We start from the raw sequence: 19,272 nt of genomic DNA on the forward strand, positions 1-19,272 counted from the left end.
CACAAATCGGAAGATGGACGTCCTCACAGAAACGTCCAAATCGGTTGGTGTCCTGGCATGTCAGGGGGACCAGTGCACTACAAATGCTGGCTCCTCCCATGACCAAATGGCTTGCATTTGGTCGTTTCTGAGATGGACGTCCTTGGTTTCAAAAATCGCCGAAAATCAGAAACGTCCATGTCTAGGGATGGCGAAATTTGAGGATTTGGACGTCCCTGACTGTATTTTCAAAATGAAAGATGGACATCCATCTTGTTTCAAAAAAGCGAAGATACTTATCTGTAGCAGGTATTCTCCGAGGACAGCAGGCTGATTGTTCTCACATGTGGGTCGACGTCCGTGTTGGCCCAGGAATCGGCATTTTGCAAGCAAAATATAAAAGAAGTTTTGCCAGAGTCTTCTGGCACGCGTGCAGCACGCATCGCTCATGTGCGGACCGACTTCCCGCCCGTCATGTGAGCGCGTTCCCTCAGTTAAATCAAAAAGCATAAAAAGAAGCAAATAACAACTCCAAAGGGAAGGTGGGCGGGTTTGTGAGATCAGCCTGCTGTCCTCGGAGGCTACAGATAAGTATCTTCGCTTTCTCCAAGGACAAGCAGGCTGCTTGTTCTCACATGTGGGGTATCCCTAGCAACCAGGCTCACTCAAAACAACGAACATTGGCCAATTGGGCCTCGCAACGGCGAGGACATAACTTAGATTGATCTGAAACCATAAACAACTAACTGAGAGTGCAGCCTGGAACAGAATAAAAATGGGTCTGGTGGGTGGACTTGGATTCTAAACCCCGAACAGATTCTGCAACACTGACTGCCCAAACTGACTGTCACATTGGGTATCCTGCTGAAAGCAGTAGTGAGATGTGAATGTGTGGACTGATGACCACGTTGCAGCCTTGCAAACCTCTTCAATGGAGGCTGACTTTAAGTTAGCCACTGATGAAACCATGGCTCTAACATTATGAGCCGTGACATGGCCCTCTAGAGTCAGCCCAGCTTGGGCATAAGTGAAGGAAATGCAATCTGCTAGCCAATTGGAGATTGTGCGTTTTCTGACGGTGACTCCCCTCCTGTTGGGATCAAAGGAAACAAACAACTGGGCAGACTGTCTGAAGGGCTTTGTCCGCACCATGTAAAAGGCCAATGCTCTCTTACAGTCCAAGGTATGCAAACTGCTTTCGCTAGGGTGGGTATGAGGATGGGGAAAGAATGTTGGCAAGACAATAGACTGATTCAGATGGAACTCCGACACCACCTTTGGCAGAAACTTAGGGCGCTTGCGGTGGACTACTCTGTTCTGATGAAACTTGATATAAGGTGCATGCACTACCAGGGCCTGAAGCTCACTGACTCTACAAGCTGAAGTAACAGCCACCAAGAAAATGACCTTCCAGGTCAAGTACTTCAGATGGCAGGAATTCAGTGGCTCAAAAGGAGCTTTCATCAGCTGGGTGAGAAAGATGTTGAGATCCCATGACACTGGTGGAGGTTTGACAGGGGGCTTGACAAAAGCAAACCTCTCATGAGGCGAACAACTAAAGGCTGTCCAGAGATAGGCTTACCCTCTACACAGCGATGATAGGCACTAATCGCACTAAGATGAACCCTTACTGAGTTGGTTTTGAAGCCAGACTCTGATAAGTGTAGAAGGTATTCAAGCAGGGTCTGTGTAGGACAAGAAAGAGGATCTAGGGCCTTGCTGTCACACCAGATGGCAAACCTCCTCCATTTGAAAAAGTAACACCTCTTTGTGGAATCTTTTCTGGAAGCAAGCAAGACTCAAGAGACACCCTCTGAAAGACCCAAGGAAGCGAATTCTAAGCTCTCAACAACCAGGCTGTGAGAGCCAGAGACTGGAGGTTGGGATGTAGAAGCGACCCCTCGTTCTGGGTGATGAGGGTTGGAAAACATTCCAATCTTCACGGTTCCTCGGAGGACAACTCCAGAAGAAGAGGGAACCAGATCTGATGCGGCCAGAAGGGTGCAATGAGGATCATGGTTCCACAGTCTTGCTTGAGTTTCAGCAAAGTCTTCCCACCAGAGGTATGGGAGGATACGCATACAGAAGGCCTGTCCCCCAATGCAGGAGAAAGACATCTGACGCTAGTCTGTCGTGGGCCTGAAGCCTGGAACAGAACTGAGGGACTTTGTGATTGATCTGAGTGGCAAAAAGATTCATCGAGGGGGTGCCCCACACTCGAAAAATCTTGCGGACTACGCCCATGTTCAGTGACCACTCGTGAGGTTGCATTATCCTGCTCAACCTGTCGGCCAGACTGTTGTTTACGCCTGCCAGATTAAGTGGCTTAGAGAAACATGCCATCACGGTGTGCCCAAAGCCACATCTGGATGGCTTCCTGACACAGAGGGCGAGATCTGGTGCCCCCCTGCTTGTTGGTGTAAAACATGGCAATCTGATTGTCTGTATGAATCAAAATTATTTGGTTGGACAGCCGATCTCTGAAAGCCTTTAGAGCGTTCCAGATCGCTCGCAATTCCAGGAGGTTGATCTGAAGACCTTTTCCTGAAAAGGACCAAGCTCCTTGAATGTGAAGCCCATCTACATGAGCCCCAGGAGGGATGCATCCGTTGTCAGCACTTTTTGTGGCTGAGGAATTTGGAATGGACGTCCCAAGGTCAAATTGGATAGAATCGTCCACCACTGAAGGGAATTCCAAAAGTTGGTGGACAGTTGGATCACATCCTCTAGATCCCCTACAGCCTGACACCACTGGGAAGCTAGGGTCCATTGAGCTGGTCTCATGTGTAGATGTGCCGTGGGAGTTACATGAACCGTGGAGGCCATGTGCCCCAGAAGTCTCAACATCTGCCGAGCTGTGATCTGTCGAGACGCTCGCACTATGGACACTAGGGACAGGAGGTTGTCTGCCCTTGCCTCGGGAAGATAAGCATGAGCTGTCTTTGTGTTGAACAGAGCTCCAATGAATTCCAAATTTTGAACTGGGGTGAGATGGGACTTGGAATAATTTATCACAAACCTCATTAGCTCTAGCACCTGAATAGTCATTTGCATGGACTGTAGAGCACCTGCCTCCAAGGTGCTCTTCACCAGCCAATCATCGAGATAAGGGAATACATGCACTTCCAGTCTGCGTAGCGATGCTGCGACTACCGCCAGGCACTTTGTGAAGACTCTGGGCGCAGACGCCAGGCCAAAGGGCAGTACACGGTACTGAAAGTGCTGTGTTCCTAGCCAAAATTGAAGATACCTCCTGTGAGCTGGAATTATCAAGATGTGTGTGTAAGCATCCTTTAAGTCCAGAGAGCATAGCCAATCGTTTTCCTGAATCATGGGAAGAAGGGTGCCCAGGGAAACCATCCTGAACTTTTCTCGGACTAGAAATTTGTTCAGGGCCCTTAGATCTTGGTTAGGATGCATCCCCCCTGTTTTCTTTTGCACAAGGAAGTACCTGGAATAGAATCCCAGCCCTTCTTCCCCTGGTGGAACAGGTTCGACTGCATTGGCCTTTAGAAGGGCGGAGAGTTCCTCTGCAAGTACCTGCTTGTGCTGGGAACTGTAAGAATGAGCTCCCGGTGGGTAATTTGGAGGTTTGGATTCCAGATTGAGAGTGTATCCTAAGCAGACTATTTGAAGAACCCACCGGTTGGAGGTTATGAGAGGCCACCTTTGGTGAAAGAACATCAACCTCCCCCCTACCAGCAAGTCGTCTGGTACGGACAGTTTTATTGAGGCTATGCTGAACTGGCACCAGTCAAAAGCCTGTCCCTTGCTTTTGCTGGGGAGCCGCAGTGGCCTTAGGCGCACGCTGTTGACGAGAACGAATGCGCTGGAACTGTGCCTGGGCAGGCTGCTGAGAAGCAGAAGTGTACCTACGCCTAGCATATGAATAGGGAGCACTCCTCTTCCCTCCAAAAAACCTCCTAGACGAGGAGGTAGTAGCAGAAGACGCCTGGCGGGAGAGAGAATCCATAGCATCATTGTGCTTCTTGATCTGGTCAACAAGATCCTGTACTTTCTCACCAAAAAGGTTATCCCCCCCCGGCAAGGAACATCCGCCATCTGCTGCTGGATCGAATGATCCAGGTCAGAGACACGCAGCCATGAGAGTCTGCGCATCACTATACCTTGGGCAGCGATCCTGGATGCTACATCAAAAGTGTTGAACATACCCCTGACCAGGAATTTTTGACACGCCTTCTGCTGCCTGACCACCTGGCGAAAAGGCTCGGCCTGCTCCGGAGGGAGTGCATCCGGAGGGAGTGGAGGAGTGGCCTAGTGGTTAGGGTGGTGGACTTTGGTCCTGGGGAACTGAGGAACTGAGTTCGATTCCCACTTTAGGCACAGGCAGCTCCTTGTGACTCTGGGCAAGTCACTTAACCCTCCATTGCCCCAGGTACAAATAAGTACCTGTATACAATATGTAAGCCGCATTGAGCCTGCCATGAGTGGGAAAGCGCGGGGTACAAATGTAACAAAAATAAAATAAAAATAAATAAATCAACCAAGCTGGACAGTTGCCTCACCGAGTTCTGCAAGTGGACGCTCTTGAAGAGCTGGTATGTCTGGATCTTGGCAGCAAGCATAGCAGCCTGATACGTCTTCCTCCCAAAAGAGTCCAAGGTTCTAGATTCTCTGCCTGGGGGCGCCGAGGCATAGTCCCTAGTGCTCTTGGCTCTTTTGAGGGCGGAGTCCACCACCATGGAATTGTGAGGTAGCTGAGACCTCAGCAATCCAGGTTCACCGGGGATCCGATATTAGGATTCAGCTTTTTTCAGGATCACGGGATTAGACAGAGGGAACGACCAATTTCGCATAAGGACTTCCTTCAGTACATTATGCAAAGGAGCAGTTGCAGCCTCTCTAGGTGGAGAAGGATAATCCAGGACCTCGAGCATCTCAGCCCTGGGCTCATCCTCAACTTCCATAGGGAAGGAAATAGCCTCAGCCATTTCCCGGACAAAGGAAGTAAAGGATAGACTCTCCGGTGGAGAAAGTCTCCTTTCTGGTGGAGGAGAAGGTTCAGAGGGAATCCCATAGGACTCGTCAGAATAAAAGTACCTGGGATCTTCCTCTTCCTCCCACGAACGCTCATCTTCAGTATTGGACAAGACATCCCTCAGAGCAGTCCGAAACTGAGCCTGCCTCGACGCCGAGGAGCAACGTCCTCGATGGCGATGCCGAGAAGGCGATGCCCACCTGGACTGCGGTGAAGCTTCCTCCACCGACGTTGAAGGGGAGTCAACCTGGGTGGCAGGCGGCACCGAGGTCATAGACCTTACCACACACGAAGGGCCAGATGCCGCTGCAGCAGACGGTATGGAAGGCGTAAGCACCCCTGACACTGAAGCAGACTGGCGCATGAAAATCCCTCCAGAAACTCTGGAAGCAGGGCCCGGTGGCAGAATCTGTTGAGGCTCGGGAGCAGGCACCAGGCTGCCAGACCGACGCATCGGTACCTCCTGAATAGAGGGGGAGCAATCCTCTCGGCGCCGACGCTTCTCAGGTGCCGATTCCCTCAATGCTCCAGAGCTCCTGGCACCATGTGTCGAAGGAGAACAATGACGCCCGTCATCGAGACTCCTCAGTACCGATGATGAGGATGTGGAATCCTCATGCCTCCTCGGTGCCGGGTCTGACGAAGGTCGATCCTGGGGGGCCTGCATAACAGGAGGCCTCGAGGCAGGTGGAGACCCACTCGATGCCTCACTGCTCTCAGTGCGAATTGGTCTTTCAGCAGCCATTGCCTCCGCTCCCGACGTCGATGCTGCCGACCTCGGTACCGATGTCGAAGGACAAGATTGGCCCCAAAAAGCTTTTCTCGTTGGGCTTCACGAGACGCTTGGGTCCGTTTCTTCATACGAAGACACAGACTACAAGCGGCTGGGCTGTGGTCAGGCCCAAGGCACTGGATACACCAGGTGTGAGTATCGGTACCTGAAATGGTCCGGTTGCACCAAGTACAACATTTGAAGCTGCTGGGTGTCATTGAAGACACCCTTCAATGACAAGGATGGAAAAATGGCTTCGGCAAAATCAAAAGATGCAATTGTGCCTGTTAACCCAAAAAAAGGGCACAAAAAAGAAAGGGGATAACCAGCCACGTTGAAAACCAAAGGAAACTTGAAAAGATGAACAAATCTAAAAGACACTATGGGAACATTTTGTTTTTTTTAAACTGACAATTGTAAGTAAAATAAAGAAATAATAGCAACAAAATAGCAGAAAACTCGCGAAGACTCTTTTCCAGGGCCTGAGAGGAGCAGAGATCAAAACCTATCGCACCTCAATGTGGAAAAAAGAAAACTGAGGGAACGCGCTCACACGATGGGCGGGAAATCGGTCCGCGCATTCATGATGCGCGCGCCAGAAGACTCTGGCAAAACATTTTTTATATTTTGCTTGCAAAATGCCGATTCCTGGGCTGACGCGGACGTCGACCCACATGTGAGAACAAGCAGCCTGCTTGTCCTTGGAGAATACGGGTTTCCCTGCCCCTGGATCAGGATGCTTTGCGAGGACGTCCAAATCAAAACTTGGACGTCCCTTTCGAAAATGCCCCTCAATGTAGCATTATGAGTAGTGGGTTTGGTCTGTCATATTTTGACTTTTTGAATATCAGTCTATTTGCTGTGTTTTGGATGGTCTGCAATGATCGCAGTAGGTTTTCTTTGCAGCCTATGTATGCTGCATTACAGTAGTCTAGTTGGGACACTATCAGTGTCTGTACTATAAGACGGAATGACTGTCTGGTGAAATAGTCTCTGATTCTTCTCAGTTTCCATAGTGTTTTGAAGCATTTTGACATGATTGCAGCAACATAATCTTCAAGGGTCAGATGTTTGTCGAGAATGATTCCTAGTATTTGTATTTGTGTTTCGATTGTATAAGATTGTTGATCTATTATGATGTTTTGGTAAGTGATGGGATTGTGCTGGCTGGATAGAACCAGGAGTTTGGCTTTGTCTCGGTTCAGTTTGAGTTTGACAGTTGTGACCCATTTTCCCATGAGGTTGAGTCTTTTTGGCCTTATCCAGTATCTCTGTGATGCTGTTGTTGAAAGGTATGCAGATGGTGACATTGTCTGCATGTATGAATGGGTTTAAACCCATTTTTTTCAGTTTCTTTCCAAGTGGAGCCATCAGGACATTGAATGAAATTGGGGAACCCTGAGGGACCCCACATTCAGGGATCCAGGAGGCTGAAAACTCATTGGACATCTTGAAAGCTAGGATCTAGTTCTTAGAAAACTGTTGAACCAGTCTGCTACTGCTCCAGTTTTTCCTATGTTGTTGAGCAGAGTCATTAGTATTGTGTGATCTACTAGGTCGAAGGTGCTTGACATGTCGAATTGCAATAATAGTATTGACTGGCCTCGGCTTATTATTCTTGTGAATTTTGTGATTAGGGTGATTATGACTGTTTCATTGCTATAGCATGGTCTGAAGCCTGATTGAGAGCTGTGAAGAACTGAGTAGTGTGTTAGGTATTTTATTAATTGTTGTGCTACTAGTCCTTCCATTGTTTTAGTCAGCAGTGGTATTGATGCCATTGGTCTGTAATTAGTGAGTTCACTGATCTTTCTGGTTGTGTCTGTAGGGACTGGGATGAGTATGATGTTGCCCTTGTCAGAAGGGAAATGGTCTTTCGAGAACATGTATTCTATGTGTTCAGTTAAGGTTTGATGAATCAGTCTGGTGGATTTTCCATCATATAGTTTGGGCAGCTGTCTAGTAGGCAGCTGGCATGTGTATATTTTGTCAGTAGTTTTTTTTTCACTAAGCTGGTTTTTAGTATCTTGAAAGAGGACTACACTCTGTCTGCCTTGATGTGGTCCTCATTGATTTCACATTTGGGTAGGAAATCTATGAGTTTTTGTTTTGCAGCTAGGTTTGTTCTTATTTTTATTATTTTTTCCTCAAAATATTGTGCGAGCTTGTCAGCTGTTGGTGGTTTTTCATTTGACACTAGCAGAGCTTGTGTGTTCATTATGTTTTTCATTAGTTCATATATATTTTTTTGTGTTCATCTTTTCTGGACACACAGATGTGCTGTAGTATTCCGCTTTGGCTCTTTTTATGTGTTTGTACTTGCTTAGGGCTTTCCTCCATGCGGTTTTGTTCATGTCTGATTTGTTGTCCATTTTCTTTCCAGTTTCCTGCACAGTTTTTTCATTTCTAATAGTTCCTCATTGAACCAGGACTGTGGTTGTCATTTCCTCTTTGTGTTTCCACTTAGTTCGTCCCAGTTTCTCATGAAGTGAGTGTTAGTGGGTATTATGTTTGTTTGGTTATTCATCACTGTTGACCAGAAGGGGGAAAGGGAAATGGGACTTGATATACCGCCATTCTGTGGTTTTTGCAACTACAATCAAAATGGTTTACATATATACAAGCACTTATTTGTACCTGGAGCAATGGAGGGTTAAGGGACAGAGTTACAAGGAGGTGCAGTGGCGTAGCGAGGGTGACTGCCACCCGGGGCTGTTACGCACCCCCCCCCCCCTCGGCACATCAAGCCCCCTCGAGTGCTTTCTTGCCTGCCGTGTGCACGCCGCTGGGGGGGGGGGGGTGTCGGTTCCGCTGGTTCCCTGCTCCCTCTGCCCGGAACAGGAAGTAACCTGTTCCGGGGCAGAGGGAGCAGGGTACCAGCAGAGCTGACACCCCCCTCAGTGGCGTGCACACGGCAAGCAAGAATGCACTCGGGGGGGGGGGGCTTGGGTGATGCGCCGAGGGGGGGTGCGTAACAGCAGGGAACCAGCAGAGCCGACACCCCCCCAGCGGCGTGCACCCGGGGCAGACCGCCCTCACCGTCCCGCCCTTGCTACGCCACTGCTGCAGTGGGAATCGAACCCAGTTCTCCAGGATCAAAGTCCGCTGCACTAACCACTAGGCTACTGCTCCACTCAAAAGCTATGGTTGTCCACTTTTCCTCTGGTTAGGACAGTGTGTGGTGTCCTCGGTTCTCTGTTTTTGCCGTTCTCTTTCCATTGACATATGGTGAGTTTGTTATGGTCTGACCATGACACCTCTGCCCACAGGGCCGGTCTTAGCAATTGCAGAGCCCTGAGCAGACCAGTTCGGTGGGAGCCCCCGCCCCACCTAGCCCCACCCCTTGTTGATAAGATGTGTTTTAAACATTTTTTTTATTTCAAATAAAGATAAATCAAGCAAAACTTGTATAGAAAAATTAATTCAAATATGCACAATGCTATCATAGGAAACCTTTGGGTTTAAAAAGCAAAACCATGTGCATGTAAGGACTGGATAAATTAATTAAAACAAATCCCCTTAATATGTAATACTTGGTAGCAATAATGAAACAGTGATTGAATATTCACATAGCAAGCAGCCTGAGCTAACAGATTTATTTTCCACTGAACATAATTAACTTTGTATAAACTTGGCTGCTAATAGTGTGCTGAACTGGACAACGTTGACACATTTTGACTGACTCTGGACAGTTGTGCATGAAGGAAACCCTTCCCTCATTAATCAATACCTTCTCTATGAAATAGTAATAATAATAAAAAAAGGCAAGTGCATTTTTATAAAATGCCACAGCATTCCACAAAGCAAAAGGAGCAAGTTCCCACATGCCATCTTTTTATCTTTTGATGTAGTCACAGGAAATAAAAAAGATTTTAAGTACTTCTAGGTTTCAAACTAATTCATGTTTAATGTGGGATAAAATGCCATAATAGATAGATAGAAACTCTGAATGTTGAGCACCTGATACTTATAACATGATGTCTGTTTAGTGTCCCTTTACCAGTAGAAAAAAAAATCTCTGCACGAATATAATAGTACTAGGGTGTCCCTTTAACCAGTCCCTCCAAATGACACAGATATTACCTTGATTTTCCTTTTTTTTTTTTTACAGTATCCTCCCCTTCCTCCCACCCACCTACCTATTCCAGACCTCCTCCCCGCTCCCCTGAGCCACAGAGTGCCCTCCTGGCACATACCTGAAGACAAACCGGTGGTCTAGTGGAGTCTTTGGGGCAGGAAAGATCCTCAGTCTTTCCTGTCCACTGCCGGCGCTGACCCTGTTGCTGCTGCATCTTCTTTAAAATGGCTGCCAAGACTTCCAACGGTGGCCTCGCAAGACTTCAGCCCTGCCCAGTACCTCCTTCTTCCTTCAACCGCCCCCCTGGTCCAGTGCCTGCTTCCTTCAACCCTCCTCCCCGAGTCCAGCTCCGCTTTCTGTTCTCCCTCCCCCCATCCCACCCCTCTGACACAACTTCCTATTTCGCGAGGGTGGGACACGCAGAGGGAAGGATCTGATGCTGGCTTAGACAGCAGCGTGTTATATGCTGCAGGAGCCACTAAATGAAGGAGGTTTGACGGTCTGGGAGATGAGGAGGAAGAACAGAAAGTGGTGTTGCAGGTTTCCAGTTCCACAGTGGGGTAGGGTTGGGAGGGGAGAAAGTCAATACTGAAAATTTAAAAAAAAATCCCCAACTTAACAGCTGGCATCAGTGTAGGCGCCATTTTCTTTAAAATCCATTTGGGGGAAATGACTGCTCCTCTTGCACCCTCCTAGCTATGCCTCTGGTGAGGCTTACCGGCCTGTAGTTTCCTACTTCTTCCCTGTTCTCGCTTTTGTGAAGAGGGACCACATCCACTTGTCTCCAATCCCATGGAACCCCTTCTGTCTCTAAAGATCTATTAAATAAAATCTGTAGAGGTCCCACCAGGATGTCTCTGAGCTCCTTCAGTGTCCTGGGATGTATTCCTTCCAGCCCCATAGCTTTGTCCACTTCTGGATTTTTCTCCATAAACAGTGAAGAGAAGTATTTGTTTAGCATGTTTGCTTTGTCCTCATCACTAGCTGTTCCCTGGACCTTTCAGTCTTACAATTCCATTCTTAGCCTGTCTCATTTTCCAAATATATCTGAAAAAGGTCTTGTCACTTCTTTTTACATCTTTAGCCATTTTTTCTTTCGCCTGTGCTGTTCTCCTGATCCTTTTCTTTAGGAGACTTGAGAGACCATATCTGGATCAATAAACTTCTAGTGCAGCTCCACATACCCACTAGCCGTTGCAGTGTGACATAATGTTGCCTGCTTCTGTTTACTCTTAACTATTATTGGGTCAATATTCAGCCACCATGGTTAGTGCTGGCCACAGCAGTCAAAAATGTCTGGATATTCAACCCCCCTTTCTGAATAATGCATTCAGTGGTGGAACCTATCTAGGTAGTAGTGCTATTCAGTTTGCTACCTGGATAACGTATCTACATAACTTATGATGGCCTTGTTGTCTGAAGTTATCGAATAGTGTACTGAATATGTCCACTATGCAGATAAGTTCTGGGACAGCCCTTGTTCCATCTATACTCTGCCGCAGCACTATCCAGTTAGTGCTGAGGTAGTCTGCATGGATATTCAGAGGCACTATTTGGATGCTGCCTCTGCATATCCTGGTAGTGGCACTTAACCACATAGCAGGTGCTTGAATACTGACCCATCTGTATAAAGTCAGACAATCTAATGGGGGCCACAGAAGGAGGATACCATAGGAATATGAGTGTGGCCTTCCTCATGTGGGAAAGCACGGGGTACAAATGTAATAAATAAATATAAAGTAACTGTAATGTTAGACTGAAGACTGACTCAATTAACTTCTGTAAACATTTGAAAAGAAGAGAGAACACCTGAAAAGAAAAAGGGGAGGGAAGGAGGAGCTATAATCCTGGCAGAGTGCTTCATTGATTGCATATTGTATCTATGGTGTGGGGTGGGCTATAAGACTCATTGAGGGTGAGACTGTGTCAACTCTCTCATACAATTGCTGCATTCTGTTTGTTTAATGTCTATTTTTTGTAGGCCTGATGTGTGCAAACTGAGGTATGAAGGGAAGACATTTTATGTGACTGGAATTCAAAAGGAGGTGAGGCAACTTCCCAAATTTGTGTTGACTTGGGGTGTTTTTTTTTTTTTATATTACAGTTTGTATGGCTTCTTCTGTGTAACTCAGGCGTTCTGATTCCTTGAAGTTGATACTTTAGTGCCTACACACACTCACATGGCTCCCTCTGATTGTGGGCAGAAGTTAGAGAGAGTTTCTATAGAGAAAATATGCAGACAGATTTATTTCACAGTAAGGCTTAATCTTACTGCAATGTCTGAGGAAACTCAGAACCCCCAACTGCCCAGAAAGTTACCCTGTATTTCCTGTCACTTCTACAAATGAAACCTCCCTGTGTGGATTTGGGCTAGTGGGGCACACAGTGACATTGGCCTTTTCCCTTGGAATTTAAAAAATATATCCATGATATTGTAGCTAAGCTAAAACATAAATAATTTTGTGGAAGTCAGAGTAAGTAAGAGTAAGTAAATTATCTAGTGGATTCTCCTTTCTCTTTTCAATGAAGAGCAGTACGTCTCATCTACCTGATCCTCTGCCAGCTAGTTGATTATAATTCCTTTAACCCTTTTTAAACTAACAATTGGTGTCTGCTAAATGCTTCATTTCTACTGTTAACCCTCGTTGCCACAGGTGGGCACATATTTCACTTTGGAGTGCTCTCTTATCTACTGATTTTATTGATTATATGGAGGCCTGAGTCGTCTTATTAGCTTGCCTGCATGAAAAGTGTGCTGGAGTCCAGCAGCCCCTGTCTTAAGGAGTAATTTAGGTGAGTCTGCTGCTCTAAAAAAGAAACAGCAGCTATATAGTAGAATTATGGCACCTTCATTGCACAGTGCATGCTTGTATAACATAGGTCTTTCAAAACCAGTCTTAATCTTATAAAGCTAACTATTCTCCACAAAATAGAAGTTAAGCATGGCATTGTTTTTCTTTTACTGGATACTTATATTTCTTCCTCCTCCCTATTTTGCAACCATCAGAAAAAGGTTGTGCTAGTGTACCATACCTCAACACCAGCTGCCTGTAAACATCTTTGGAAATGTGGGGTGGAGAACCAGGCCTTTTATAAGTAAGTAATTTATATTTATTGCAAGGGAGGAAGATAAATGTATGTTTTCTGAATGACTGCTCATAGCATTCAGTGTGCTATGTCATAAGTTAGCTTAAAATAAATATTGTGTTGATCTTATGGCTTCTGTTAACATAAGACATAAGTGAAAATATGTATGGTGTATTGGGGGAGAGGGGGGCTGTGTGGAAAGAGAGGGCATTCATTGTTATGATTTTAGTTTTGAGTTTATTTGTATTTGTTATATGCATTTGTGCTATGTTTTTACTGGTTATATTTATTTTTAATTTTTATATTTTATTATGCCATGTTTGTTTTATAATTTGATTATGTAGATCAGTTGTTACATGGATTGAATTTTAGAAATAGTGGGCTATTAATTATGTAAATAAATAAACAGTTGTCTTTCTATAGATATTTCTGGTTATACAGATAATGACCAGTACAGTTTAGCTACAGAAGTGCTGGTGGTACAGGCCTTTATCCAGAATTCATTGTTCAATAATCATCATTGTGTTGATTGAAAGTTTATAATAAAAAAGTCACAACAGTCTCTACAAAACAACTAAATATTACATAAAGTGTTATTAAAGTGAGAATAGTGCTCAGAACATTGTGTCCGTGATACCTTGTGACCGTAAAATCACGTGGCAATCACTGAATTCAATCATTGCACCATATAACCCTGTCTAACAAAGTCATCTCCAAAAAATGAACAAGAATATGAGAACTTAATTTAATTCTGTTGAAGAATCCATGATGTGGCAGTCTTATCAATATCAGTCTTTTCAGGCAAGGGGTGCTAGTGTGCCAGGACAGTTTAATCAAATGTTCCAAAAATAATAAATCAACAATATTTTTCAAAATCTTCATCTCGAAGGAGATTTCAAACACAGTTCCGTAGAAATCAATGAAACCTATAAATCCAATCCTCTACATGATTGTGTTTCATCAAGAGCTTCTTCAAGAGGAAGGATCCAAAATATAATCATCCAAAAAAAATGAATTTCTAAAAACCTCTTCTCACAAAATCACACATTTTAAAACAAAAAATCTCAAAATATCTTACAAACTAAATTCAAAAAGTCTCTTGACTACTCACAGACCAGGATTACTGGCACCCTTCATGAGTTAATCTATGCAAATGAAGCAAAGCAGGTCAATTAAATACTATCGAATGTTGTAAAAAAAATGACCAGAATGACATAAGTTCTAAGGATTGGGTCGAATCAGAAAAAGTTAACTCCCCATTGGCCATTCAGTCTCTTTATTCAGTCCATTACGGTAAACAGTATTCCATTAAAAAATCAGTTTTTGCTTCTGATACAGTAATTTTTGTGAAACATTTCCCCCTCTTGGCATGTGAATTTGCATCAATACAGCATATCTGAAGTCAGCCAACACATGGCAGGTAAACCACCAATGTTCAATTAACGGTGCTTCCGTCTACCAGTGCAAATGCAACTTAAATGTACCGCAACATGAGGTTTAATGGTATGTCTAGTATGCCCTATATACATCTTTCAACACGGGCATACTACACAATATACCAATTGTTTAGAATTACAGTCTGTAGTATTCTTAAGCATTAGCTTCCTATTAGTATCAGAGATCATCACAAATTCCACAGTTAAAGAGTAAAAGCAGTATATGCATTGGCCACAAGGGGCATGACCCTAATGTTGTGAAGAAGGTAAACTAATTGTATTAGCATTCTTTAAAAAAAGTTCACCCAAATTGCTGTTATGTTTAAAGGTGGTTGTAGGAAAAGCTTGAAATTGAGGATACACTGTTAAAATATTCCAATATTTATAAATCACCTTACGTATCTGAAGCGCCTTAGAAGAATAAGGCAATATACATACTGGGAAGGCAGATGCTTCACAATTGTGAGGCGTCAAAAAAGCCATTTACAATGACAGTTACTGGCTCTCTTGAAGGATCTCTTAAGCTTATGAGGGGGACATCCCCTCTCTTGAAATCCCAATAGCATCTTCCTCGCTTGAATTTAAAATCTATACCGGACAGCAAAGTCTCTTTATACATAACAGTTGACCAAAAGGGATACTGTCCCTTAGCGCTTTAGGATGGTAACTTCAATAGTGAAGCAACGTATTGCAATCTGTATCTTTTTTTATAAACAGTTGTAGTAAATGTCCAAGCATCATAATAAATGTTAATGCCCAAAAAATAAATATGATAGTCAGAACTAGAGGAAGTAAAAAACAGATTAGAATCACACTAAATTGTAATAACTGAACATGATCACCACACCAGATGAAAAAATATCATCAATGAAGCGTCGCCAAAGCAACACCTTAGAAAAACATTCAGAAACATAAATTGCTGTTCAAATTCAGCCATATACAGGCATGCTACTGAGGAGGCCACTATGCCCCCCACCCCATGGCTACCACTTTAACCTGCAAAAAAACCTGCTGTTCCATTGCAAACTAATTCTTAGTAATGATGTAATCTGCTATCTGGCAAAGCAGGTTAACCTTCTCCATGGACAATATTCCTTTAGGCAGATACAATTCAAAGATCTCGAGTGCTCGTTTTTGAGGAATGCTAGTATAAAGAGCTGCAATATCTAAAGTTACTAGCAGCCTTTGAAAAATTGGTTCTCAATGATGTATCTATGATTGATTGAATCCAAAGAGTCTAAGTAATTTCACAACTTATTGCTTCAACAGTTACAAGCATTGCAATCTTTGAATTCAGATCACTCTATTAAGATTTTGAGAGCGGAAAAAGGAGGAGGGGTGGTTGTGTTAAGCAAAGACCTTTATGTGAATGAAGCTTATCGCCAATTATATGATACTACTGTTTATTTACCTCTGGAGCAAGATCCGACAAATAATTTTCAGCAACAGGTGCATCAAATGTTGGTGTCTGCAAATTTTGAGGGTATTATTTCTTATAAAGACTTTAAGTACTTGTTTTGTCAATTTCCCAGTAAACCATACATTTACTTTTGCCAAAGGTGCATCCTATGTGAACCTCCCTGGATGCCCCTTTGTGTCCTATTGTGGGTCATTATGTGAGCCATTATCTCAGTATGTGGATTTTTATTTACAGCCTTATGTATTGAAGATTGCCTCTTTTGCAAGGGATTCTATGCATCTTTTGCAACTGCTTAATGATCTTACAGTTGATGATATTGCTTGTAAAATTATGCTAGTAACTTTAGATATCACAGCTCTTTATACTTGACTAGCCATTGAGCCCGTAAAAACGGACTGGTATTGGGGTTTTCCTTCCTTCCTTTCCCCTCCCCCCCCGAGGTCGCCACCGCTACCGTTCCCCCCCCCCCCCCGGAGTCGTCGCCACCGCCGCCGCCATCCCTCCACCCGGCCCGGGCCCTCTCTCTCTCCGCTACTAACTTACACATCCATTCGCCGTAACGCAGCACGCACATCAGCTGAGCTGCCGTCGGCCCTTCCTTCTCTGCCTGTGTCCCGCCCTCCTGTGACGTAACGTCAGTGAGGGCGGGACACAGGCAGGGAAGGAAGGCCGACGGCAGCTCAGCTGATGTGCGTGCTGCGTTCCGGCGAATGGATGTGTAAGTTTAGTAGCGGAGAGAGGGCCCGGGCCGGGTGTGGGTGTGTGTATGGGGAGGGGGGGGGTAACGGTAGCGGCGACCTCAGGTGGGCGGGTGGGGGGGGAGCGGTATCAACCTCAGCGGCGCAGTTTCCCTCTCTGTCCCACCCTCGTCATCACGTATTGACGCGGGGGCGGGACAGAGAGGGAAGTCTCTACTGCGCATTTGCGAGTGAGTCGGTCACTCGCCGTTTATATGTTTGATTATAGTCTCTCATTCATATTTTTTGGCTTTTGGTTGAAAGTCTGTCAGTCAGTACAATTTTTACTTCCATATATCTGAACTCAGGTCACCAGATCCTGTAAAATCAACCCAACTCCATCTTCTGTTGAACTGAAGAATCAGTTCGCAGCCCAGGAGGCAGAAGAGCTGAAAACATCTTGAGAACTGAAGGAAACAATAATCAAAAATCCCAAAGCCGCTAGAGCGGTGACCATTAAGAAGTGAAAGGTAGTTGTGGTTGGTGATTCTCTTTTGAGGGGTACTGAGGCATTCATCTGCTGACCGGACATGATGCCCAGGGAAGTGTGCTAGCTGCCTGATGCAAAGATTCAAGATGAAGTGGAAAGACTACCTAGACTCATCAAGCCTACTGACCACTATCCTATGCTGCACATCCATGTTGGCACAAATGATACTGCTAGGTATCCTACTGAACATATCAAACAGTGACTTCAAGGCTCTGAGTTAGAGTACATAAGTAATGCCACACTGGGAAAAGACCAAGGGTCCATAGAGCCCAGCATCCTGTCCACGACAGCGGCCAATCCAGGCCAAGGGCACCTAGTAAGCTTCCCAAACGTACAAACATTCTGTACATGTTATTCCTGGAACTGTGGATTTTTCCCAAGTCCATTTAGTACTGGTTTATGGACTTGTCCTTTATGAAACTGTCTAACCCCCGTTTAAACTCTGCTAAGCTAACCGCCTTCACCACGTTCTCCGGCAACGAATTCCAGAGTTTAATTATGCGTTGGGTGAAGAAATATTTTCTCCGATTTGTTTTAAATTTACTATACTGTAGTTTTATCGCATGCCCCCTAGTCCTAGTATTTTTGGAAAGCGTGAACAGACGCTTCACATCCACCAGTTCCACTCCACTCATTATTTTATATACCTCTATCATGTCTCCCTTCAGCCGTCTCTTCTCCAAGTTGAAAAACCCTAGCCTCCTTAGTCTTTCTTCATAGGGAAGTCGTCCCATCCCCGCTATCATTTTAGTCGCCCTTCGCTGCATCTTTTCCAATTCTACTATATCTTTCTTGAGATGCAGTGACCAGAATTGAACACAATACTCAAGGTACGGTCGCACCATGGAGCGATACAACGGCATTATAACATCCTCACACCTGTTTTCCATACCTTTCCTAATAATACCCAACATTCTATTCACTTTCCTAGCCGCAGCAGCACACTGAGCAGAAGGTTTCAGTGTATTATTGATGACGACACCCAGATCCCTTTCTTGGTCCGTAACTCCTAACATGGAACCTTACATGACGTAGCTATAATTCGGGTTCTTTTTTCCCACATGCATCACCTTGCATTTGCTCACAGACTGAAGGAGTTAGGTGCACAGGTGGTGTTCTCATCGATCCTTCCTGTTGAAGGTAAAGGCCGAATGAGGGAAGCTTGCGTCCTGGAGCTAAATATGTGGCAGCATGACTGATGCCAATGCAAGCCCTTCGGATTCCTAGACTATGGGATGATAGTGATGGGATGAGCAGTGATGGTGTCCATCTTTCAAGGAAGAGGAGATGAAGTATCTTCAGTAACAGACTGGCTAAACACCAAAGAGGACTTTAAACTAAATTTGCTAGGAATAGGAAAGAAAAGCCCCAAAGTCATTAATAACTCTCAGGAAGGTAAGACATCAAATACCATCATAGAAAATGGAAAAGAAAGAGAAACATGTGGATAGCCTTGAATACCAATGCCTGTAGTATGGGAAATAAATTTCTAGATCTAGAGGCTGCAATAATAGAAGCTGACTTGGATTTAGAGGTGGTCATGGAGACATGGTTCACGGAAAACCGTGACTGGGATATAGCTATACCTGGCTATAATCTATTCAGGAAGGACATAGTAGCTAAAAAGGGTGGAGGTGTGGCATTATATGTAAAGAATTATATAATAGTGTCAGAACTGCAGAACATGGGGTAAGGAAGAAGCACTGTGGGTCAAACTGGTAAGAGGGAAAGGAAAATGTATTCATATTGGTGTAATATAAAGGTCACCTTCACAGTCAGAAGAAATGGACAGAGACTTAATTGAAGACATCCACAAGATAGCTAGGAAAGGGGAAGTACTACTGATAGGTGATTTTAATATGCCAAATGTCGACTGGGGTGTCCCTGCTATGGGGTCATCTAGAAACAAAGGGATCTTGGATTCTTCACAGGAAGAATTGTTTCAGCAGCAGGTAACAGAACCGACATGGGATGGAGCTATTCTAGACCTGATGCTTACAAATGGGGAAAATGTTTCTGATATTATGGTGGGAGATCATTGTGCATCTAGTGATCACCGAATGGTATGGTTTGATATTAAAACAGAGGAGAGGGCTTACTCAAGATTTGAAGGTCCTAGATTTATAAAAAACCTAACTTTGCTGAGATGGGGGAATTTCTCAAGGAACAGTTGCTGGATGGGAGCAACTGAAGGAAGTAGAACAGTGGTGGGCAAAACTGAAAGGAGTTATTTTAAAGGCGACAAACCTTTATGTTAGAAAATTACATAAAAGA

General features: G+C 44.7%; 1 protein-coding gene across 2 annotated transcripts in view; it reads left to right on the forward strand.

Moving 5' to 3' along the window:
- Positions 1 to 19,272, forward strand: part of FRMD3 (FERM domain containing 3) — a 396,218-nt gene that overhangs the window by 339,259 nt on the left and 37,687 nt on the right. For both annotated transcript variants that reach the window (XM_030193696.1, XM_030193697.1), the window contains exons 9-10: positions 11,810 to 11,873; positions 12,836 to 12,924. In XM_030193696.1, coding sequence (XP_030049556.1) covers positions 11,810 to 11,873; positions 12,836 to 12,924 — 153 coding nt within the window. The remainder of the gene's footprint in view (positions 1 to 11,809; positions 11,874 to 12,835; positions 12,925 to 19,272) is intronic.

This window comes from Microcaecilia unicolor, chromosome 2, assembly GCF_901765095.1.
Source record: "Microcaecilia unicolor chromosome 2, aMicUni1.1, whole genome shotgun sequence".
NCBI classification, from domain to species: domain Eukaryota; kingdom Metazoa; phylum Chordata; class Amphibia; order Gymnophiona; family Siphonopidae; genus Microcaecilia; species Microcaecilia unicolor.